Genomic DNA, 24,102 nt, shown 5'->3' with positions numbered 1-24,102 from the left:
TTACCAAATGTCGTTTTTGGTGAGTGTGGACAATTACAAGTGAACAAAGTTGTGATGCTGCTCTTCCTTCAGAAAAGCATGCATGTGTACATGGAGCAGATGGGAGAAGAATGGAGGAAAAGCATGCATGTGTACATGGAGCAGATGGGAGAAGAATGGAGGAAAAGCATGCATGTGTACATGGAGCAGATGGGAGAAGAATGGAGGAAAAGCATGCATGTGTACATGGAGCAGATGGGAGAAGAATGGAGGAAAAGAAAAGATGGGAGAAGAATGGAGGAAAAGCATGCATGTGTACATGGAGCAGATGGGAGAAGAATGGAGGAAAAGCATGCATGTGTACATGGAGCAGATGGGAGAAGAATGGAGGAAATGCATGCATGTGTACATGGAGCAGATGGGAGAAGAATGGAGGAAATGACTTTTGGAGCAGATGGGAAAGCCATGTATAATGGAGCAGATGGGAGAAGAATGGAGGAAAAGCATGCATGTGTACATGGACAGATGGGAGAAGAATGGAGGAAAAGCATGCTACATGGAAGATGGTAAAAAGCATGCATCACCATGCATGTGTACATGGAGCAGATGGGAGAAGAATGGAGGAAATGCATGCACAACAGATGGGAGAAGAATGGAGGAAAAGCATGCATGTGTACATGATAGATGGGATGGAGAAAAGCATGCTATGGACAGATGGGAGCAAGAATCCCATGGCTCCTGCTTTCTCCCGTTGTGCTATTTACAAACAAACACGTGACTGGCTCAACTGCTCTGGGGAACTACGGTAAGCGTCATAATGTCAAATAATGTGACGGGTGAATTGAAGAACACAATCTGCTTCATCTCCTAACGTATTTGCACAAGTTGACTGCAGCTAATAACTTGAAAAGTAGCTACAAATATCCACATGTATTGAAAAACTTTGAAGAGTTTAGACTTTTTCCAAATCACCCGGTATATACGGTATACCGCCCAAGCCTACCCCTGTGAGCTTTTCAGTGTTTCTGCCTCTGTTAGTGTCAGCGTAGTACTCTCTTCTGCTTGTTAACCTTGACTTAAGTGCTTGTGTGGTGTGGAAAATCTGTTCTAGGGCATTGAGCGTGAAAGTGTTATAAAGGTCTCTCTCTAAACCCTGAAATATCACTTAGCCAAGTTGATAGAACAACTTTACACTTTTAAAGTGTCATTTTACTCATGGATATAATGTGTGCTTCCTGTCGAACACTGACTTGAGCAGTAGGCCTAGTGCTTGCAAATAATATATTAAAGGAATATAGCCCATGCTTAGTTTATTTAAAGCTTACTTGGATGTATGCTGTTTTTATGCGTTTATATATGGTTGTGCTACATGCTTCCTGTTTTTACATTGACGTGATCAGTGCTGATGAATATGAATAGGCTACGTAGAAGGAATAATATAGCCTATATGCATTGTTAGCCTACTTAAATTATTTATGTATGCATACTTATGTCAGCCCAGTCTGTTCTGTCTTTGAACCAGCATCTTCCTTTCTCTGACGGTAGTGGTGGGAGCACTCATCCAGGTCCCTGTGATCTAAACACAGGGCCCCCTAGCGAGGCTACCCACTGTTTATGTTCTGATCAATCTGATCAATCTGGCCCCGTCAGAGTTCCGCTGCATCTCATAGGCCCGTCACAGCGCTGTGGCATCAGAAAAGGAAAAAATAAAGGCTCTGTGCCAGGAAAAAAAGCCAGCAGGGATCCTGCTCGCCTGTCAGTGTGTCAGCCCAGAGGCCGGCCCCGTGGATCCTCAGGCTCGCCTGACTAGCTAACCCCAGCAGGGAGGCCCTACCCTGGACCCGACTGGGAAAGGTGACCCCCCCTGGCATCCATCAAAGGCTAAGAATCCCCTAGGCCTCACTCTGGCTGTCCTCTCTGGCTGCCTGCCCAGTTGTCATTATCACCACCAAGAACAGATCTGTGGCAAAGTTCTCTTTCTCAAAAACACACAACACCACCAGCAACCCTGTTACTGCTCAGCTAGTCTGCTCACATAGCAGAACTCAGTCTAAGGTTAAACAACAGGGGTCGTCTTTCAGAAAGAGACCCGCAATCAAATCCCATCACACTTACCAAACAGGTGATGGTTACAGATCACTATGTGATCAGAATGACGTCTAGGGGGTCAAGTCAAGGGAGAGGAAGACAGAGGACTGACTTTGCATTTCATACAGCAGCAACAATAAACAAAGTGGTGGATCTCTGTGGGTGGCCACTGTCTCTGTGGGTGGCCACACACACACACACACATCCGTCTCCAATGCCGCCGAGCGTACGTGACTGACTGTGACCGCGCTCCTCTCCGTTGGATGACCTCCATCTTGCTCCACTAGAGGAGAAAGGGTTTCTGGGTAGTAATGTTGCGGCGACGGTGGCTTCTGGTTGGCTGCCCTTGTCCTCCTTATCTCCTACACTGTTGTTTTGGCTGCACAACACACTCTGCTCAACAGATTGTTCTATGCTATCTGCTAGCTCCTGTACTACGACTTTGACTTATGCTAGTGGCTCTATGCTATAGGCTAGCTCCTGTACTACGACTTTGACTTATGCTAGTGGCTCTATGCTATAGGCTAGCTCCTGTACCAAGCCTTTGACTTATGCTAGTGGCTCTATGCTATAGGCTAGCTCCTGTACCAAGCCTTTGACTTATGCTAGTGGCTCTATGCTATAGGCTAGCTCCTGTACTAAGCCTTTGACTTATGCTAGTGGCTCTATGCTATAGGCTAGCTCCTGTACCAAGCCTTTGACTTATGCTAGTGGCTCTATGCTATAGGCTAGCTCCTGTACTACGCCTTTGACTTATGCTAGTGGCTCTATGCTATAGGCTAGCTCCTGTACTACAACCTTGACTTATGCTAGTGGCTCTATGCTATAGGCTAGCTCCTGTACTACGACTTTGACTTATGCTAGTGGCTCTATGCTATAGGCTAGCTCCTGTACTACGACTTTGACTTATGCTAGTGGCTCTATGCTATAGGCTAGCTCCTGTACTACAACCTTGACATGTTAGTGGCTACAGGCTAGCTCCTGTACTACGACTTTGACTTATGCTAGTGGCTCTATGCTATAGGCTAGCTCCTGTGCTACGACTGACTTATGCTAGTTTACTAATATGTCTCTGTCTGTCACTCTGTTTACAATGGAAGCAGTTGTTTCTTTCCCAAAAGCACGTACCTGCCATAAATGCCTCTTCGGTGAGTCTAAATGAGAATGTCTGTTCCGACCGTAAGATTGTGTTTCGAAGTCACTGCGGTGTCTGTTTTTCTTTCGCTGTCTTTCTTCTGTCCTTGTGTCCATAAGATGGATGATAATGATAGAGATGAAGTCAGTGGTAGAATGTGGGATGTGGTCCACCTGTCACACAGGCGTCGGCTTTGGATTGTTTTGAGCCCTCGCCTGATGACAGTCGCAGCCTGTTGATGATATACTTCACTGTTGTTGCTGCGACTGGTTTATAAATTGGCTCTGAATTTTAAACCAAATAGGAATGTAGCTGTGGGGGGAGTGCATAAATCAATATGTAGATTGTCCTCCTTTCACTCCACATTCCCTCCTGAATTACAAGGAAGATGGTTGAGTAACCTACCGTTGTTTTCAAGAACCACCATATTATTATGGCTTCTACTAAACCACCTTGCATAGACAGAGAATCTAGAAACTACAGTATTTTACAGTCCAGGCATGTTTTCCCTTTGGAGGTTGCCCTCAATCTAATAACCTGTACCCAACCTGACAACCGACACCCAATCTTATTTGGCAACATAGTCTGACGTGATGCAGCCCTCAGGTATTCGTCACCTTTGGTTGCCCTCATTCAGATTAAGCAGCATGAATCATCATAGTTATGCAGCATGCTTGGATCTGTAGTCAACATAAAGCCTGCATACATTCCTATTGTCTGCTAGGAGGGTTTGTACATGGGAAAATCTATATAACATGTACTGGCTGACCAAACCTATACTTCCACAGTGTTAGCAGAGCTCTCCTTGCAAGGCAGTAGCAGTAATCACTATTGTGTCATATTTTGTGTCGATGCAATGTTGTTCTCTGACTAGGCTGTGAGTAAATCCTTTGCAACAGAACAGGTAGCTCAGATCACAGAGAGACCTGCTATTACAGCTGATTTATACCAGTATTATTTATCATCTCAATCGATGGGTTTAATGAGATGCGGTGCCGGGGCCACCCTTTAAAACAGACATTGCTATTCATGAGCTTCCCGGACTTTGAAAGCGAGTTTGTGAGGCTTTTAGTCAAGCTGGGTGTCCAAATCTTGACCCATTTTTCAGAGCAGATGTAAGAGGCCCAGCCTGACCCTGAGTGTGTGCCAAAACAAGAAAAGAGTGAAATGTCTAGCTTTAATTTCAGAGATGAGGGGGGAATTGGAAGAGAGTGTGGGATGGGGTTTGGCTCATTTCATGGGAAAGGAGATGTCTTGGCTGGGTGTACCACAGTCCAGTCCAGCATGTGCACTAATCATGACCTGGTGCATGCTGGGAAAACGACAGGAAAATATCAACGCGTTATCACACTAAACCAGAACACCAGGAATATTGTATTCTATTTTATTAGAAGCAGTACTCAATTGGATTAATGGCTGAAGGCTGTAGGCTATTTCAGACAAAGAGTGAATGAATTAACTGATAAGGAATTGCTTGTTTTTTTGGGGGGTGCACAACCACAAGGGAGAGAGCATTGTAACTACAGGTGTATAAGGCTATTTTAGCACTTGTTAGTCTTAAGTAGGCAGCCAAGCAACCGCAATTAGTGCGAGCAGCCGTTGTTTAGGGGTTATTAGATCCGGAAACCTTAAATAAAAACTCCCATTTAAAATTGTCAGGGCGTGAATGGGATGCAGCCATGTTGTTACAACCGTCATTCTAAAATTAATTATACACCCTCTCGCTGCAGCCTCCAACTCCAGCCAGAATGTTTCAGCTGTGCTCACGCATACCCAAAAAGCCTCTGTCAACAAAGGGACGAAGGAAACCAGGAAAACGCCTGAGGTCCTAGATAGTTATAAATAGGGCTGGCGCTTTGCCCTTCCCAGGGTGTGTCTGCTTTGCCCTTGAGTCGTTCCACCTCAAAAATCACTAGAAAGATGATTTCAACACCATTTCTCTGTAGTTAGAAACCGATATTTTAGCATTCCTGAAACATTATTTTGTTCAAAGATAAATCAAATTGTCTTATCTGTTTCTAACTACAGAAACCATTTCAGTGCAATCTGAGATGGTGGGTGTCATGGCTTGCTGAAATTAAATGACCCTCTTCATACCTTCCCAACGGTCCTCTTCCTAAAACAAACTAAGGAGATCTTCCTGTGCCATACCCTGCCTTACCATACCCTGCCTTACCATACCCTGCCTTACCTTACCTTATCCTGCCTTACCTTACCCTGCCTTACCATACCCTGCCTTACCTTACCCTGCCTTACCATACCCTGCCTTACCTTACCTTACCCTGCCTTACATTACCATACCCTACCCTGCATTACCTTACCCTGACTTACCTTACCTTACCCTGCCTTACTATACCTTACCCTGCCTTACCATACCATACCCTGCCTTACCATACCATACCCTGCCTTACCTTACCCTGCCTTACTTTACCCTGTCTTACCTTACCATACCCTACCCTGCATTACCTTACCCTGACTTACCTACCATACCCTGCCTTACCATACCATACCCTGCCTTACCATACCTTACCCTGCCTTAACATACCATACCCTACCTTACCATACCATACCCTACGCTGCCTTACCTTACCTTACCCTGCCTTACCTTACCTTACCCTGCCTTACCTTAACCTACCTTACCCTGCCTTACCTTACCCTGCCTTACCTTACCCTGCCTTACCATACCCTGCCTTACCATACCTTACCCTGCCTTACCATACCTTACCCTGCCTTACCTTGCCTTGCCTTACCCTGCCTTGCCTTACCCTGCCTTGCCTTACCCTGCCTTGCCATACCCTGCCTTGCCATACCCTGCCTTGCCATACCCTGCCTTGCCATACCCTGCCTTGCCATACCCTGCCTTGCCATACCCTGCCTTGCCATACCCTGCCTTACCATGCCTTGCCTTACCCTGCCTTACCAAACCATACCCTGCCTTACCATATCCTGCCTACCTTACCCTGTCTTACCTTACCCTGACTTACCTTACCATACCCTACCCTGCCTTACCTTACCCTGCCTTACCATACCTTACCCTGCCATACCCTGCCTTACCATACCTTACCCTGCCTTACCATACCTTACCCTGCCTTACCATACCTTACCCTGCCTTACCATACCTTACCCTGCCTTACCTTACCCTGCCTTACCCTACCTTACCCTGCCTTACCCTACCTTACCCTGCCTTACCCTACCTTTACCCTGCCTTACCCTGCCTTACCTTACCCTGCCTTACCTTACCCTGCCTTGCCATACCCTGCCCTGTCATACCCTGCCTTGCCATACCCTGCCTTACCATACCCTGCCTTGCCTACCATACCCTGCCTTACCTTACCCTGCCATACCCTGCCTTGCCTACCATACCCTACCTTACCTTACCCTGCCATACCCTGCCTTACCATACCATACCCTGCCTTACCATACCATACCCTGCCTTACCAATCCATACCCTGCCTTAACATACCATACCCTGCCTTACCATACCTTACCCTGCCTTACCATACCTTACCCTGCCTTACCTTACCCTGCCATACCCTGCCTTACCATACCATACCTTACCATACCATACCCTGCCTTACCATACCTTGCCTTACCTTAACCTGCCTTACCCTGCCTTACCATACCATACCCTGCCATACCCTGCCTTACCATACCTTACCCTGCCTTACCATACCTTACCCTGCCTTACCTTACCTTACCCTGCCTTACCCTGCCTTACCCTACCTTACCCTGCCTTACCTTACCCTGCCTTACCTTACCCTGCCTTGCCATACCCTGCCCTGTCATACCCTGCCTTGCCATACCCTGCCCTACCATACCCTGCCTTGCCTACCATACCCTGCCTTACCTTACCCTGCCATACCCTGCCTTACCATACCATACCCTGCCTTACCATACCATACCCTGCCTTACCAATCCATACCCTGCCTTAACATACCATACCCTGCCTTACCATACATACCATACCCTGCCTTACCATACCATACCCTGCCTTACCTTACCCTGCCATACCCTGCCTTACCATACCATACCCCTGCCTTACCATACCATACCCTGCCTTAACATACCATACCCTGCCTTAACATACCATACCCTGCCTTACCATACCTTTACCCTGCCTTACCATACCTTACCTGCCTTACCCTGCCTTACCATACCCTGCCTTACCCTACCCTGCCTTACCCTGCCTTACCATACCTTACCATACCATACCCTGCCTTACCATACCATACCTTACCCTGCCTTACCATACCTTACCCTGCCTTACCATACCTTACCTTGCCTTACCCTGCCTTACCATACCCTGCCTTGCCTTACCCTGCCTTACCATACCTTACCCTGCCTTACCCTGCCTTGCCCTACCCTGCCTTACCTTACCCTGCCTTACCCCTGCCTTGCCATACCCTGCCTTGCCTTACCCTGCCTTACCCCAAACCATTACCTTACCCTGCCATACCATACCCTGCCTTACCATACCATACCCTGCCTTACCATACCATACCCTGCCTTACCATACCATACCCTTACCATACCCTGCCTTGCCATACCCTGCCTTGCCATACCCTGCCTTGCCATACCTTACCCTGCCTTGCCTACCACCATACCTTACCCTGCCTTACCCTGCCATACCCTGCCTTACCATACCATACCCTGCCTTACCATACCATACCCTGCCTTACCAATCCATACCCTGCCTTAACATACCATACCCTGCCTTACCATACCATACCCTGCCTTACCATACCATACCCTGCCTTACCTTACCCTGCCATACCCTGCCTTACCATACCATACCTTACCATACCATACCCTGCCTTACCTTACCTTACCCTGCCTTACCTTAACCTGCCTTGCCTTACCATACCCTGCCTTACCATACCCTGCCTTACCATACCCTGCCTTACCATACCCCTGCCTTACCACCATACCCTGCCTTACCCTGCCTTACCCTGCCATACCCTGCCTTACCATACCATACCCTGCCTTACCATACCATACCCTGCCTTACACACCATACCCTGCCTTACCCTGCCTTACCATACCATACCCTGCCTTACCATACCACCCTGCCTTACCATACCATACCCTGCCTTACCATACCATACCTTACCCTGCCTTACCTTACCCTGCCTTACCTTACCATGCCTTACCCTGCCTTACCATACCCTGCCTTACCATACCCTGCCTTACCCCTACCCTGCCTTACCTTACCCTGCCTTACCATACCCCTGCCTTATACCCTACCCTGCCTTACCATACCCTGCCTTACCATACCATACCCTGCCTTACATTACCATACCTACCATTACCTTACCCTGCCTTACCTTACCCTGCCTTACCCTGCCTTACCATACCTTACCCTGCCTTACCATACCATACCCTGCCTTACCTACCTTACCCTGCCTTACCTTACCCTGCCTTACCTTACCCTGTCTTACCTACCATACCCTACCCTGCCTTACTTACCCTGCCTACCATACCCTGCCTTACCATACCATACCCTGCCTTACCATACCTTATTACCTGCCTTACCATACCTGCCTACCATACCCTGCCTTACCATACCATACCCTGCCTTACCATACCTGCCTTACCTTAACCATACCATACCCTGCCTTACCACCCTGCCTTACCATACCCTTACCCTGCCTTACCTTACCTTTACCCTGCCTTACCTTACCCTGCCTTACCATTACCCTGCCTTACCTTACCTTGCCTTACCTTACCCTACCCTGCCCTTACCATACCCTGCCTTACCATACCCTGCCTTACCATACCCTGCCTTGCCTTACCATACCATACCCTACCCTGCCTTACCATACCTTACCCTGCCTTACCTACCCTGCCTTACCATACCATGCCCTGCCTTACCATACCATACCCTGCCTTACCATACCATACCATACCCTGCCTTACCATACCATACCCTGCCTTACCCTGCCTTACCCTTACCTTACCCTGCCTTACCTTACCCTGCCTTACCATACCATACCCTGCCTTACCATACCATATCCTGCCTTACCATACCATATCCTGCCTTACCATATCCTGCCTTACCATACCTGCCTTACCCTGCCTTACCTTACCCTGCCTTACCTTACCCTGCCTTACCATACCATACCCTGCCCTACCATACCCTTACCCTGCCTTACCATACCTTACCCTGCCTTACCATACCTTACCCTGCCTTACCATACCTTACCCTGCCTTACCTTTACCCTGCCTTACCATACCCTGCCTTACCATACCTTACCCTGCCTTACCTTACCTTTACCCTGCCCTGCCTTACCTTACCTTACCTTACCTGCCTTACCTTACCTTACCCTGCCTTACCTTACCTTACCCTGCCTTACCCTACCTTACCCTGCCTTACCTTACCTTACCCTGCCTTACCTTACCCTGCCTTACCTTACCCTGCCTTGCCTTGCCATACCCTGCCCTGTCATACCCTGCCTTGCCTTGCCATACCCTGCCTTGCCATACCCTGCCTTGCCATACCCTGCCTTGCCATACCCTGCCTTGCCATACCTTGCCTTGCCATACCCTGCCTTGCCTACCATACCCTGCCTTGCCTACCATACCCTGCCTTACCATACCTTACCCTGCCTTACCTTACCCTGCCATACCCTGCCTTACCATACCATACCCTGCCTTACCATACCATACCCTGCCTTACCATACCATACCCTGCCTTAACATACCATACCCTGCCTTACCATACCATACCCTACGCTGCCTTACCTTACCTTACCCTGCCTTACCCTGCCTTACTTTACCCTGCCTTACTTTACCCTGCCTTACCTTACCCTGCCTTACCATACCCTGCCTTACCATACCCTGCCTTACCCTGCCTTACCATACCTTACCCTGCCTTACCATACCTTACCCTGCCTTACCTTACCCTGCCTTACCATACCTTACCCTGCCTTACCTTACCCTGCCTTACCCTGCCTTGCCTTGCCTTGCCTTACCCTGCCTTGCCTTACCCTGCCTTGCCTTACCCTGCCTTGCCTTGCCTTACCCTTGCCTTGCCATACCCTGCCTTGCCTTACCCTGCCTTGCCATACCCTGCCCTGTCATACCCTGCCTTGCCATACCCTGCCTGTCATACCCTGCCTTGTCATACCCTGCCTTGTCATACCCTGCCTTGTCATACCCTGCCTTACCCTGCCATACCCTGCCTTGCCTTTGCCATACCCTGCCTTGCCATACCCTGCCTTGCCATACCCTGCCTTACCCTGCCTTGCATACCCTGCCTTACCCTTGTACCATACCCCCTGCCTTACCGTACCATACCCTGCCTTACCGTACCATACCCTGCCTTACCGTACCATACCCTGCCTTACCGTACCATACCCTGCCTTACCGTACCATACCCTGCCTTACCGTACCATACCCTGCCTTACCATACCATACCCTGCCTTACCATACCATACCCTGCCTTACCATACCATACCCTGCCATACCCTGCCTTGCCATACCCTGCCTTGCCATACCCTGCCTCACCTTACCCTGTTGTCGTAATCTCTATCCAGAGCACTGGGAATCTTGTGGTGTTCCATATCGGAAGTCTCCCCTCCCTGTAACAGAGTAGCATAATCCCCTGTGGGGTTAGAACTGGAGCTGATGATGACAGAGTTTACACACACACACACACAAACACAGTTCCTGGGAGACATGCCATTGGTATAACACCGAGTACATGCTGCTGAGTGATAGCACTTGACATCATGCTGATATGATATTACATCTTTCCAGCACTGATAGACATAGTAGTGCAGATTGACAGACACTCTGTCCTTAGCCAATCACTTCAGGATACCAGGTGCACCATGCAACCTTACTGGAGTACCAGTAGTTCAGAGTTAATTAAATAAATGATAGGATTAGTGCTTCCTTACAAGCTAAGGATTTGAAATGGATATGTCCTTTAAGGTTTTTAATTAACACTTGATTAGGGAGATTAATGGGTAAACTTATAGGAGTCGTTAGGTAATTTCCCCCGGCTGCATAACGTGTGTGAATGATCTCGGTGATACGTGCCGACATTGTAGGAAACCAGCCACAGAACAGTGTAATAGATCAGCCTGTGTGTTTATCTCTCTAAATTAGGAATTGGACTTTGCTGTGGTTCCTCAATACCCTTTAGCTAATTCAGCTGTAAATAAGGCAAAAACACAATAACAATTTCATCAGCCAAACTACAGTGTAATAACTACGTTAGTATACACTCACTGCTATTTCATACTATATTTGTCCTACTTGTAAAGTTTCTTTCCATTCTCATTCTATTCGTGTGAGAACGGTTCGCTGTGTTCAAGTTGCTGGGTGTTGCAGAATGGAAGTTGCTGGTTGCACAATTACGGCTATTCAGCCAGGGCCATGTGGGTCACTGTCACTCCTCTCTGCTGCAGATGAGAGGAGGAGAAAGAAGGATGAAAGACCCAGGTCCAGCTCTCTGTCTGTACTGGACAATAGCCTCTCTACTTCTGTCTAGTGCTGCCCCCTCTTCATCAACACTTTCATGCTTACAGTGGAGTGGCTGTTGGTGAGCCACGAAATTACCTCTCCTACCATCCCACAGACCCGTACCCGAATAGTGGTGATAGAAATGTCTTGTGTAGAGTTAACATGATTCCCCATTCTACATGAAAGAGAGGCATGTCTCTTCTACACAATGCATTTTTACCTGAATACTCTGTAGTGTTGAATCCTACTGAACTGGCCCCAGAGCCACATCTCTACTCTGTAGTGTTGAATCCTACTGAACTGGCCCCAGAGCCACATCTCTACTCTGTAGTGTTGAATCCTACTGAACTGGCCCCAGAGCCACATCTCTACTCTGTAGTGTTGAATCCTACTGAACTGGCCCCAGAGCCACATCTCTACTCTGTAGTGTTGAATCCTACTGAACTGGCCCCAGAGCCACGTCTCTACTCTGTAGTGTTGAATCCTACTGAACTGGCCCCAGAGCCACATCTCTACTCTGTAGTGTTGAATCCTACTGAACTGGCCCCAGAGCCACGTCTCTACTCTGTAGTGTTGAATCCTACTGAACTGGCCCCAGAGCCACATCTCTACTCTGTAGTGTTGAATCCTACTGAACTGGCCCCAGAGCCACATCTCTACTCTGTAGTGTTGAATCCTACTGAACTGGCCCCAGAGCCACGTCTCTACTCTGTAGTCGGCCTCTCATAAAACACTATCATTCATGTCAGCCTTATTGTTGGGCTTTGGCCCCTCGCGTATCTCTCTCACTCACCCTGCCTTCATCTCATCTCTCTGCATTGTACCACTCGTCACGTCCCAGGTTTATCATTCGGTTTTCAGCGCGTTTTGTTTCAGCCGTCATCTCACCGCGCAAGGCAATTGTCAATTAAGACCCTGAAGTGCTCCTCCATTCCGACGGCATAAAAGCGCTCAATAGTAGGCCTCACAGGAGGCTCACAGGAGGCCAGGCTATTTAGCCGAGAACAGACGTGGATCTGAATAACTCATCTAAATGAAAAGTTGCTGCTGCTACCTGGTCAATACCACCCCATGGTTTTTGACGTGCTCCTCTCTTTGCTTTTTCCATTTTCTTGTACACCTGGGAGACGGTTTAATATGAAGCGGTGCGAGGTAAATAACGATGGCGAGGGCAAGGGCTGTGAAATTCCTTATTTGTATTAGCGTGACGAGAATATAGGCGTACCCCGCCGCTACGGTCGTCGCTTCTCTCTCTCTCTCAGCCCGCCGCCTGTGTGTGTGTGTGTGTGTGTATGCGTCGCCCGTATATCAATTTGCGGAGGCGGCAGTGATCTGGGGAGAGAAGGGAAGGCCACCATTAATGTGTTTCTGATATTCCAGCGGGTATCATAGCATGGCACCGGGGTAAACGAAGCAATCATCACTCAAGATTTATGGGCCAGAAACGGTACCGCAGATTCACGCCACGCTTGGCTCACCGCCGCCAACGAGAGACAGGAGTTGGATGAGGAGGAACACGGGGATAGAAATGTGTTTTGCGTTAATCACGTACATCCTGCGAGGCTGCATACCACTAAAGTGGCTCTGTTTCTTTGCAGTAGCAGAAAAGTTCACTCCATTTTGGCTCTGTCGCTTGTTTTGTTTCACCCTGTTGAATTGTGTTTTGCACTTGCCCGGTAGAAACTGTTGTTGATGTAGGGATGATGATGAGTGGCCCTTGTAGCTGGATTACAGCATGTACTGTATCATCATAGCTCTCTGCCTGTAAAACACAGTGTGACAATGTTGTGCACTTCAAAGCAGGAACACATGAAATAGGAACGCTGTCTGGCACTTCTGCACTCATATGAAGAAAAGAGAGCATCTTCCTGGGTAATAAAAAAAAATTTTTTTTTTATGAAGGTTCCTTCCTGAAACGAAAAGACAGAAAGAAAGGGATGAAGAAAGAAAGCAATTCAAACATGTTTGAAGGAGAACAGGAAATATGTCCCACCTGAATAGACCGTACTGTGACTGGATAATGTTGATTCATCTTCCAGTCAAACTGTCACGTTCGTTGAAAGGAGTAGACCAAGGCGCAGCGTGCCTAGAGTTCCACATATTTTATTAATAAACCGAAACTCACTGAACAAAAACGACCGACCGACCGACCGACCGACCGACCGACCGACCAACCAAACGAAACGTGAAGCTACTGCACTCAGGCAACTAAATGTAGACAAGATCCCACGAATAACCATGGGGAAATGGCTACCTAAATATGATCCCCAATCAGAGACAACGATAAACAGCTGCCTCTGATTGGGAACCATATCAGGGCAGCATAGACATACATTTCACCTAGATGACCCACCCAAGTCACTGTCACGCCCCAATCAACACAGAGAATAAACAGCTTACTATGGTCAGGGCGTGACACAAACATTGAAACTAAGCAAATACTTCTGGTATTGTACAGATATGAAGATGTTGATATTACCATTCCATCCAATACCTTCTTAATTCACTTATATGAGACTTACATAAGTTAGTGAAGGCTCGCGGGTTCGATTCCCGCTGGGGACACCAATATTAAAGCATCTGATGAATGGCATATATTATAATTATATTGCATAAGCACACCATTCCTTTTTACTGAATCTTCAGCTCTGTCTGCAGGGAAGATGTCTGACGTCCGCGCCGCGAGGAAACGGCAGCAGCTGAACAACCTGGTCGCCATGGTGACGGAGCTGGCCCGACCGGGGGACACCGTGGTGGATTTCTGCAGCGGAGGGGTACGTCGGTCAGTCCTTCGGTCCGTCTCTCGATCCTTCCACCCCCCTCCGTCGCTCTGTCCTCATTAGTCTGTCTGTCAGCAATCAGGATGAAAGAGTGCATTTCTTCTCTTATCTTCTTTCCCCTCTCTCTTTTTGAAAACCCTTGTTATTCCATGCACAGACAGACAGACAGGAGGGAGACGGAGTGGAGTGATGAAGGGAGTGTACAGTACACTTCACAGCAGTAGCACTGACTGGGTGGGTAATGGGTCAATATTGGAATGGACAGAGCGGTAGGCCGCTACTGATCACACAAGCCCTTTGATGTGCTCGGTTTCTCTTTGAGCTTTGTTTTTCCTCTGTATGTATTTGTCTTGTCTTTTTCCATGTTGCGTTTTTCCAGGGCCACGTCGGGATCGTTCTGGCTCACACGCTGCCCGACTGCCAGGTAGGTTGAACGTTGAAACACCTGTCTTGTCTACCAAGTTGAAACTAGCTCGCCATTTGCTCGCATTAGGGTGGCTTGACATCATTGATACAGAGTTACACATTCGTGTTGTGTTTCTCCAGAGAATTTTTGATTTTCGAGCATGTCGTATCTCATTCATTTCTTTGCAAATAGCAGTCTTAGTAGGAGAATTTAATTATTTTACACTGTAGAGTTGTATTTTATTCCCAAATAAATCTTAGACTTTTAGCCTATAGCTGTCCAGTAAGCTATTCATAACCTTGGAGGTAAGAGTCAACTAAGAGTAACATTAGATTAGCAAAGTGTAAGAGGTAATAATAATATAAATAAATAATATGCCATTTAGCAGACATTTTTATCCAAAGGGAATTAGAGAACCCGAGTTGATTAGCTAAATGTAAGAGGTCATCTTGTGTGGTTAACTGCAGGTGATCCTGATAGAGAACAAGGAGGAGTCTCTGGTTAGGGGGAAGGTGAGGAGTGCTGAACTGGGCCTGACCAACATAGGCTTCATCCAGGCCAACCTGGACTACTTCACTGGACCCTTCCACATAGGGGTGAGTACAGATGAATATTATATTACAACTTGTTTTTGATCATTTAACAGATGCTTTTGTCTAAAGGAACTTACAGGACTGTCGACATTGACAGTGGCACGTACATGCAGTTTGTGAGTCCTATAAGGAAATCAAACCCACAACAAGGTGTTGCCAGAACTATGCTAGTCTAACCCACTGAGACATTCATATTCACTACACAGGCATTAATATAGAAGCTCATTCCATCTCTTTTACTTGACGTACTTACTGTGCACCATGAGACTTACTACTGTCAAAGACAGCTTAACAAACGGTTTGATTTCACCAGTACTTCTAGATGGCTCATCTTCTCAAGTTGTCAATGTGACACTTGAGAGAAGACTCAGTTTGCACACGAAAGGAATCGTCCACAGCCTTGCTGCTCTCAAAGTGTCTTATCTACATTGTCACAGGGTAGAGCAGCAGGATTCCTTTTTTGTTCAGTTATGGATTTCGAATGATTTCCCAGAACTGGGACTTATTTTGCGATAAGTTTAGCCCACATTTCAACGTTTGAGAGAGAAACTTTTTACTGCTTATTTTGGTCATTTCTGTTCTCCAGTTGATTATATTGGGGACCGTGTCCTTCCCTTCTCTGAGGATTCTATCAGAAGAACATTACGACCAAGCTTTTCCGTGCTCCATTTTCATTAGAAGTACCTTTTTCTCCCCCGCCTCCTCCTCCAATACTTTGAAAAGAAAACACATTTTCCTTTTAATTGCTTACTTTGCAGAGCGTTGAAGTGGAGCGAAAACAAACACCCTGCCAAAAGATGTAGGAGCAATATGTGCTATTCAGGCAGAGGTTAGAAGGAATAACCGTTTGGAAGAGTAAAATGTTTATCATAAAGGCACAATGTTTCAACTCCCCAGCTATTTGCACCATTTATTACGTTGACCTCTCATTTTGACCACATGAATCATCTGACTCCGCTAGTTGACTCGTTTGCGTCTTTATCAGCCAGTGTGTGTGGGTGCGTGTGTGTGTGTATGTGTGTTTTGTTGCGCGTTCACACACAAGTCTCCCTTGCTGTGCTAGATAATAGTGATTGTGGTTTATTTCACTCAGCGAGCCGCTGCTACAGCAGTTCTAAGTTACTTCACTTGCTCTCTCCTCCACACAGTCTGTGGGCCAGATGAGATTAGAGCCTACAATTTACTGCTGTGTGTGTGTGTGTGTGTGTGTGTGTGTGTGTGTGTCTCCCGCAGTGTATTTCAGTTCCTCTCCTCTCCTGCCAGAATCGAATAAAAGCGGCACTCTAACGACCTGAACTGCCTAATTAGTCCCAAATTAAACGAGTTGTCGTTAATTACGCTATTATCAGGTCTATTTTGATCTGCTTGTGTTGGTTGTTGGCCACAGAACAGGTGCTTGTTTGATTTAGGAATTCATTAGCTTGGTTCAACCAGCTTGGATGCTAACTTCCCCGTTGTGTCACTTCACTCATCACGGTGAGGTCAGAGTTCAGTCAGGGTTAACCAGGGCAGGAAGTAACCTCCCCCGTCCCAAATGAACTGTAAGGCCTGAGTGTGTATTAAACCTAGATGCTAAGTGTTGGTGTTAATCATGTATTTATTTGATAGGGACAGATACAATGAAAACATTCACCTTTAACTATCAAGTGTCAGATCATCGTTCATAATAATTGATTGGAAAACTAAATGTCTATTATGTTATAGTTTATCATGTTTAAATGTAAAACACGTTATGGCCGTCTCTCCTTCCAGTACATTATGTTACTAGGTGTTCAGACAGAGTGAGTCATCGCAGCTGAGATTCAGACTAGAATCTGTACTGTACTTCAGGCTTGCTGTTTCTCCCTGAATCCCCCAGGCTGAGGTTTATATTTGTCTATCAGTCCCTCCCTAAAAGAGGTCAAACATGATGTTGAAGGTAGACTGTGATATGACGTAGATGCAGAAAGAAACAGCGTAGTTGGTGTATTTCCACAACTAAGAGCGTTGAAGGCAAGGCTCAACTTCTCCACTGTGAATGAGTGAAGCGAACGCGTGCACGTGCGCAGTTACTGTGTGTGAGCGAAGTCTTGCATCTCGCTCATCTCAGTATCTGCGGTGATACCTTTTTAAAAATAAAATGTCAAATGTATTCTATGTCCATCTATTCTCCCAGGTATATTATGTTACGAGGTGTTCAGACAGTGAGTCATCGTAGAGAGTTTCAGACTAGACAGACATTGTGCTGAAGGCTTCCTCCTCCAATCTCTCTGTCTGTGACACCAATAGAAGGTACACTACACTACTTGACCAAAAGTATGTGGACACCACCTTGTTGAACATCTCAATCCAATATCATGGGCATTAATATGGAGTTGGTCCCCCCTTTGCTGCTATAACAGGCTCCGCTCTTCTGGGAAGGCTTTCCACTAGATGTTAGAACATTGCTGCGGGGACTTGCTTCCATTCACCCACAAGAACATTAGTGAGGTCGGGCATTGATGTTGGGCGATAAGGCCTAGATAACAGTCGGTGTTCCAATTCATCCCAAAAGTGTTTGATGGGGTTAAGGTCAAGGCTCTGTGCAGGCCAGTCAAGTTCTGCCACAGCGATCTTAACACCGATCTCGACAAACCATTTCTGTATGGACCTCGCTTTATGCACAGTGGCATTGTCATGCTGAAATAAGAAAGGGCCTTCTTCTTCTTGAAACTGTTGCCACAAAGTTGCAAGCACAGAATCGCCTAGAATGTCATTGTATGCTGTAGCGTTAAGATTTCCCTTCACTAGAACTAAGGGGCCTTGCCCAAACCATAAAAAACAGCCCCAGACCATTATTCCTCCTCCACCAAACATTACAGTTGGCATTATGCATTGTGGCAGATAGCGTTCTCCTGGCATCCGCCGAATACAGATTAGTCCGAATACAGATTAGTCTCTGGAGTGATTAATCACTCCAGAGAATGCGTTTCCACTGGTCCAGAGTCCAATGGCGATGAACTTTCCACCATTCCAGCCAGCGCTTAGTATTGCGCATGGGGATTTTAGGCTTGTGTGCGGCTGCTCGGACATAGAAACCCATTTCATGAAGCTCCCAACAAACAGTTACTGTGCTGACGTTGCTTCCAGAGACAGTTTGGAACTCGGTAGTGAGTGTTGCAACCGATGACAGACGATTTCTATGCGCTTCAGCACTCAGCGGTCCCGTTCTGTGAGCATGTATGGCCTACCACTTTGCGGCTGAGCCGTTGTTGCTCCTAGACGTTTACACTTCACAATAACAGCACTTTCAGTTGACCGGGGAAGCTCTAGCAGGGCAGAAATTTGACGGACTAACTTGTTGTAAAGGTGACATCCTATGACGGTGCAAATGATGAAAGTCACTGAGCTCTTCAGTAACGCCATTCTACTACCAATGTTTGTCTATGGAGATTGCATGGCTGTGTGCTTTTACACCTGTCAGCAACAGGTGTGGCTGAAATAGCCGAATCCATTAATTTGAAGGGGTGTCTACATACTTTTGTATATATAGTGTATATTGTGCTGAAAGCTTCCTCATCACATCGCTCTGTCTGTAGCACCAATAGAAGGTATATTTATACCTGCTGTTATTAGAACTAGGGCCTAGCTACAGGTCCAGACCAGCCACTTCATGGAGACCCTCTCCACAGTACTGTGTGGGTTGGGGAGTGTGTTTGGTATCTACTGTTGTCAGGGAATGTTTTTCTACACCCTCACACACAGGTGGAGAGACCTTTTAGTGTTTATGCATTAAGGAGAAATATTTACTGAGAAACAATTCCCCTGGTTTTGTGCAGAGGAGTTTTAACTTTTTAATCGCCCAGAGTTTCTAACACTATCTGTGTGGATTCAGCCATGTAGTGAGTGTACGTGTGTGTACGTGCGTGTGCACCTGTCCGTTGTGTGTATGCACGGCATATTATTTAGTGCTGTCAGTTAGTGCCCACTCCCTCACTCCAGGTGCAGCCCATCATGCTGAATAATCCCAGTATGTATTATACATGACTCTATTTATAGACCTAGATAGTCATTTACTCAGGCTAATTAGGTTGTTCCCTATTCTTAGTCATGGAGGCTTGACATCTTCCCTGCAGACAGAGCTGAAGATTCAGTAAAAAGGAATGGCTCCTCTCCTTGTACTAGAGTGATGGCTGAGGCCTACACCTCACCACCACTCCTCTCATTGGGGAGAAACATTGAGCCAGGTCCCCAGAGGAACAGAGAGTAGTGGAGCGTAACGTCTGGATACTGCTGAGAAAATCTGATCTGGAGCTGCGTCAGTCTTCGGTGTTGTCCCTTCATCTTCTCTTTCTCTCTCTTTTCTCTTTCGCTCCCTCTTCCACTCTCTATCGCATAATCTATTTATCTTTCTCCCTTCATTCTCTCTCCTCTTTCACTCTCTGCTTTCTCCCCGTCTCTATCTCCCCACCACTCTCTCTCTCCCTCTTCCCCCTCTCTCTCCCTCCCTAGCCCTCTCCACCACTCTCTCTCTTCCCCCTCTTTCTCCCTCCCTAGCCATCTCCACCCAGCAGGGGTAGATTAGTTTTAGGTTCTGAGTAGACTAGAACCGTGGGAGTCAAAGCAAAGCTGCTCTGTGTGGTAGGTACTATAGGTAGGTTATCTCTGCTCATCACTGACAGAGCCCCCTATAGCCCTGACAAGTACATCATTTATGATACAGTATTTGATAAGAGTGCAAATGATCCACAATGTGTAGAAAGTAATACCGGGGAAAAATGTTAATTCAATACCAGAGGTAATAAGCACCGATGCACACGGGGTGTGATATATTGCCGTGGTTAACCGTGAAGTGTTTTTTCACTCTGAGTGTGTGTGTGTGTGTGTGTGTGTGTGTGTGTGTGTGTGTGTGTGTGTGTGTGTGTGTGGACCAGGGTGTATTAGCTGTGAATAATGAGTTTCAGAGCTCATATTTCAGCCCACTGCCTGTTGTTATTCATTAGGAAGAGAAGTTGTACTCATGCAAAGATGAGAGGGGGAACAAAAATATTGTGGACCAGAATCTTCTAGAAGATCTCCTCCCACCCCCCAAAGGATGGGGGAAACTAATAAAGAGTCCTTTTTTCCAAACAATCCTCAATCCTTTATCGGCTTGCATTAATCTATAATTGATACCGGCCTCCACAGAAGCCTCTGGCTTAATGGAAACAGGCTCTCCCCACGTGGACAGTTCCTTTCTTTAGTCTAGTTTTCCAATTGTTTCTTTAGTCTTGTATAATCACATGGTGTGTCTGTGTTTTCCTTTGCAACATTCCCTCTTGAGTAAGTAACCAATACAAGCACACAGAGTAGTACCCTCCAAGTGTTTCAAGAACAAAGAATACATTTGGAATTTGTATGCAGAACTTCCTCCTCAGAAATGCAAAACAGCCAACAACAACATTCCTCTGGTCTGGTTGGTAGGAAGGACTTCCATCTTTATCACATTACTACAAGGAGGAGGGCTAGCTTCCAAGATGGCCGACGATAAAAAGGCAGAAGGATGCCGCGGAATGTGTTCCCAATATGTGGCTACTAGCTTCCACTCTTAATCTTTTATTTTCTGCTGACGCTGCACGTGCTGAAGTCGCTGGTGGTCTTGGTGGTATTGCTGTTGTCGGCCATTCTACTTCTGATACTTTGCCTATACTGACCTCAATGCACCATTTTACAGGGATTTCCTCTTCACTGGTAAAATAGGTTTAACGAGATGCTGCCATGTCGTTGGATTGAAAACCTGAATCTACAGTATGTCTCCAGGGCAAAAGACTAAGGAACCCTGGCTTAAAGAGTTGCATCTAACGTTCCAGCACCCTGGTCCTCCTATAAGTACCTGTCTTCTAGTTCCCCTACGTGACTGGAACGATGCCTCCAGATAGTTATGCCAAAGACCCAGGCCAAGGTACTGCAGGGCCCCAGTGTGGTCGGGGGGTGGCGGGGGGAGGAGAGGCGCTCCGGCGCTACATTGGCAGCCAAACAACAGGAGGATTAAGGTCCCTTAAATCTCTAGGCTGCAGTGCATTTCTCAGGAGCTCGTCCAACTCTCCCTGGAAAAGCCTGGCTGAGGTGTTCTGAAGCCTTCTGCCGCGACCACAGAATGAGAGAGGAGCGTATACAAAAATCTGTCTGCGGTTTTCTAGTTGGGGAAATCCACAGAGAAAAGCCAAGCTGTGACATGGATGTGAAGGAGCAGGTGGTATATATTAGAGCTGTGATGGATTACAGCAGTCAGCTTGCCAACATACATGTGATGTGGACTTAATGTAACATTAGGGGACGTTCATTCCGAAAGAATGGTCGTTAATCACTCTTTAGCGATTTGCTATAATTCGAATCTTAAGTCTTGGAAGAGGCTGTCTCGCACATTGAACAGAATCTGTTGTACGTGGACGTGGCCGACTCAACATGTTGTATCTCGAACTTTGTCTCTGGGGTTATTTTTGAAGTTCTCCCAACACCTCATTTTGAATCCTCCATTCAGAGCTGATGACGTTGGAGAAATACTTAGGAGTTAGCTAGCTAGTGTTTCTGACTGGGCTCCAATGCTAGGGTGCTGATTGAGAATTACATGTAGTAACAATAGGCTGATAAGTACTACCCAGAGCCATAATATTTAGAGAGTTAGGACAACTTTTACAATGTTATATATTTTGTTCTAGTTCTCGACATTCAGATAGTTACATAGCATTGTTTAAATTTTCCGCCTGTAATGTTAATGGGGAGCCAACATGGCTGCCATAGAATGTTGAAGTGTCATGTAAATGCTTCATAATGCAGAAACCTCATTGGCCCAACTCTCTAAATACATGGCCCTGGTCCAACCTACTCCCAACTAAACGTGGTTCCTGTGGTGCTCAAGTCCACCTACCATAGATGTTATGGGATTTTGATGGAAATGTCTTAGCTCTCAGTCGAAGAGGCTCTCCTCAGAGTTATCAACATCTACTAATCCAGTGTTTACCAAACCTCTCCTCTAGTACCCCAACCATGCCGCTTATCTGATGTATTTCAGACAGTACTAACACTCCGGAATCAATTTGTCAACTGATCAACTAACACTGTACTAATGGATATTGACTTGAAGTGGGCCCCCAGGACCAGGATATTAGGGAAACAGTCTGCTACAGTAGAGTCCCAGGGGTTCTCTCTGTCTCTCTCTCTCCATCTCTTTCTCTCAATTTCTCTCTCTCTCCATCTCTTTCTCTCAATTTCTCTCTCTCCACCTCTCTCTCTCTCTTTCACTCCATCGCTCTTTCTCCATCGCTCTCTCTCCATCTCTTTCTCTCCATCTCTCTCTGTCCATCTCTCTCTCCACCGCTCTCTCTCTCTCTCTCTCTCTCTCTCTCTCTCTCTCCACCCAGCATCCTCTAACCACTCCTCTGGTAATGTGTATTGAGATGCAGAGCAACAGGCACGGTTTACCTGCTCAATAGGAAACCCGGTCCCTCCGTGCCTCCACTGCTAAACGGCTCAAAAGTTTGTTTACTCCACACGTTCAGCATCAAACGGCTTCTTTAACTAGTTAATCAGTGAGTTTTTTTTTCCTTCGCCAAAACGGTTCGGTTTGTTTTCCCTATTGACTCAGGGTTAGGTTTGCTAGATGTTTTCCAATGAGGTGTATCGTACCGTGATGATGCGATGGATACAGAGAAAGAGGGTGTTCTGATAGGGTAATATTTAACACATTTGTGTGACCGTTTGTGTGTGTGCCTGTGTTTTAACGTGTGTGAATGTGTGTGCCTGTGTTTTAACGTGTGTGTGTGTCTCCAGGTGGCCCTCCATGCGTGTGGCGTTGCAACAGACATGGTGGTAGAGCAGTGTATCCAGGCGGGAGCGACCTTCGTGGTCAGCCCCTGCTGCTACGGCTTCGTGCAGAACACACTGAAGTTCACCTTCCCCAGGAGGTCTGTCTGCCTGTCTGTCTCAATGTATGTCTTTCTGCCTGTCTCTCTGTCTCAATGTCTGTCTGCCTGCCTATCTGTCTGTCACTGTCTGTCGGTCTGTCTGAGTTGTCTTTATCTTGTGCCTCCTTACCCATCTTCTTCTGTTATCTTTATCGACTGTATCTCACACCATTTCTGCCTCTCTCTCGCTCCACCGGTCTCTCCATCTTTATTTGTACCTCTCTGCCTCCTCTATCTGCGTTGGTCTCTGGCTTATGTTCTCTTCCACAGCATCTACGACTTCTGTGTCACCCTGCTCTCTCATTCAGTCCATTCAATCAGCATTAGGAGAATGATCTTTCAGTACAGGGCTGCTGTCACAAAATGACAGGGTAAAAATACCACTGCATAACCAAATAAGTTGGCGAACACGAATCACTGATCACTCCGAAAATGTCTTCTGCTCATTTCATTCTGGGGCCGAGCCAAAATAACTTATGCGTTTGATGCCTTGATATTTTCCTAGGCTGAGGTACGATCCGAAGAGTGTGAATTGTGCTTGAGGGCATGAACAGGAGGGAGAGGGAGAAAAATGTAGGAGCTAGTTTATTGTGCTGTTGTTCCTGTTGCCATGACAGCACTCTGACTGACTGGTGTGTGAAGTGGCTGGTATGAGAACTAGGAGGAAGGAAGCATGACATGTTGACAACACAAAGGCCTCAATGACCACAAAACATGGTATTCTAAAGAGAGAATGCACTGAAGGTTGTGG

The 24,102-nt window shown here is 46.8% G+C and overlaps 1 protein-coding gene across 6 annotated transcripts in view; it reads left to right on the top strand.

Annotated features, from left to right (window-relative positions):
- gstcd (glutathione S-transferase, C-terminal domain containing) overlaps nucleotides 1-24,102 on the top strand; it is a 65,031-nt gene that overhangs the window by 28,200 nt on the left and 12,729 nt on the right. For 4 of the 6 annotated variants that reach the window (XM_042318661.1, XM_042318663.1, XM_042318659.1 and 1 more), the window contains exons 7-10: nucleotides 14,330-14,445; nucleotides 14,831-14,875; nucleotides 15,325-15,453; nucleotides 23,218-23,351. In XM_042318661.1, the coding sequence (XP_042174595.1) occupies nucleotides 14,330-14,445; nucleotides 14,831-14,875; nucleotides 15,325-15,453; nucleotides 23,218-23,351 (424 nt within the window). The remainder of the gene's footprint in view (nucleotides 1-14,329; nucleotides 14,446-14,830; nucleotides 14,876-15,324; nucleotides 15,454-23,217; nucleotides 23,352-24,102) is intronic. The other 2 variants (XM_042318664.1, XM_042318665.1) reach the window with 1 other exon arrangement.

This window comes from Oncorhynchus tshawytscha, unplaced genomic scaffold (genome assembly GCF_018296145.1).
Source record: "Oncorhynchus tshawytscha isolate Ot180627B unplaced genomic scaffold, Otsh_v2.0 Un_contig_4803_pilon_pilon, whole genome shotgun sequence".
NCBI lineage: Eukaryota > Metazoa > Chordata > Actinopteri > Salmoniformes > Salmonidae > Oncorhynchus > Oncorhynchus tshawytscha.
The sequence above is the reverse complement of the archived record's forward strand: the minus strand, read 5'-3'. Positions and strand labels throughout refer to the sequence as shown.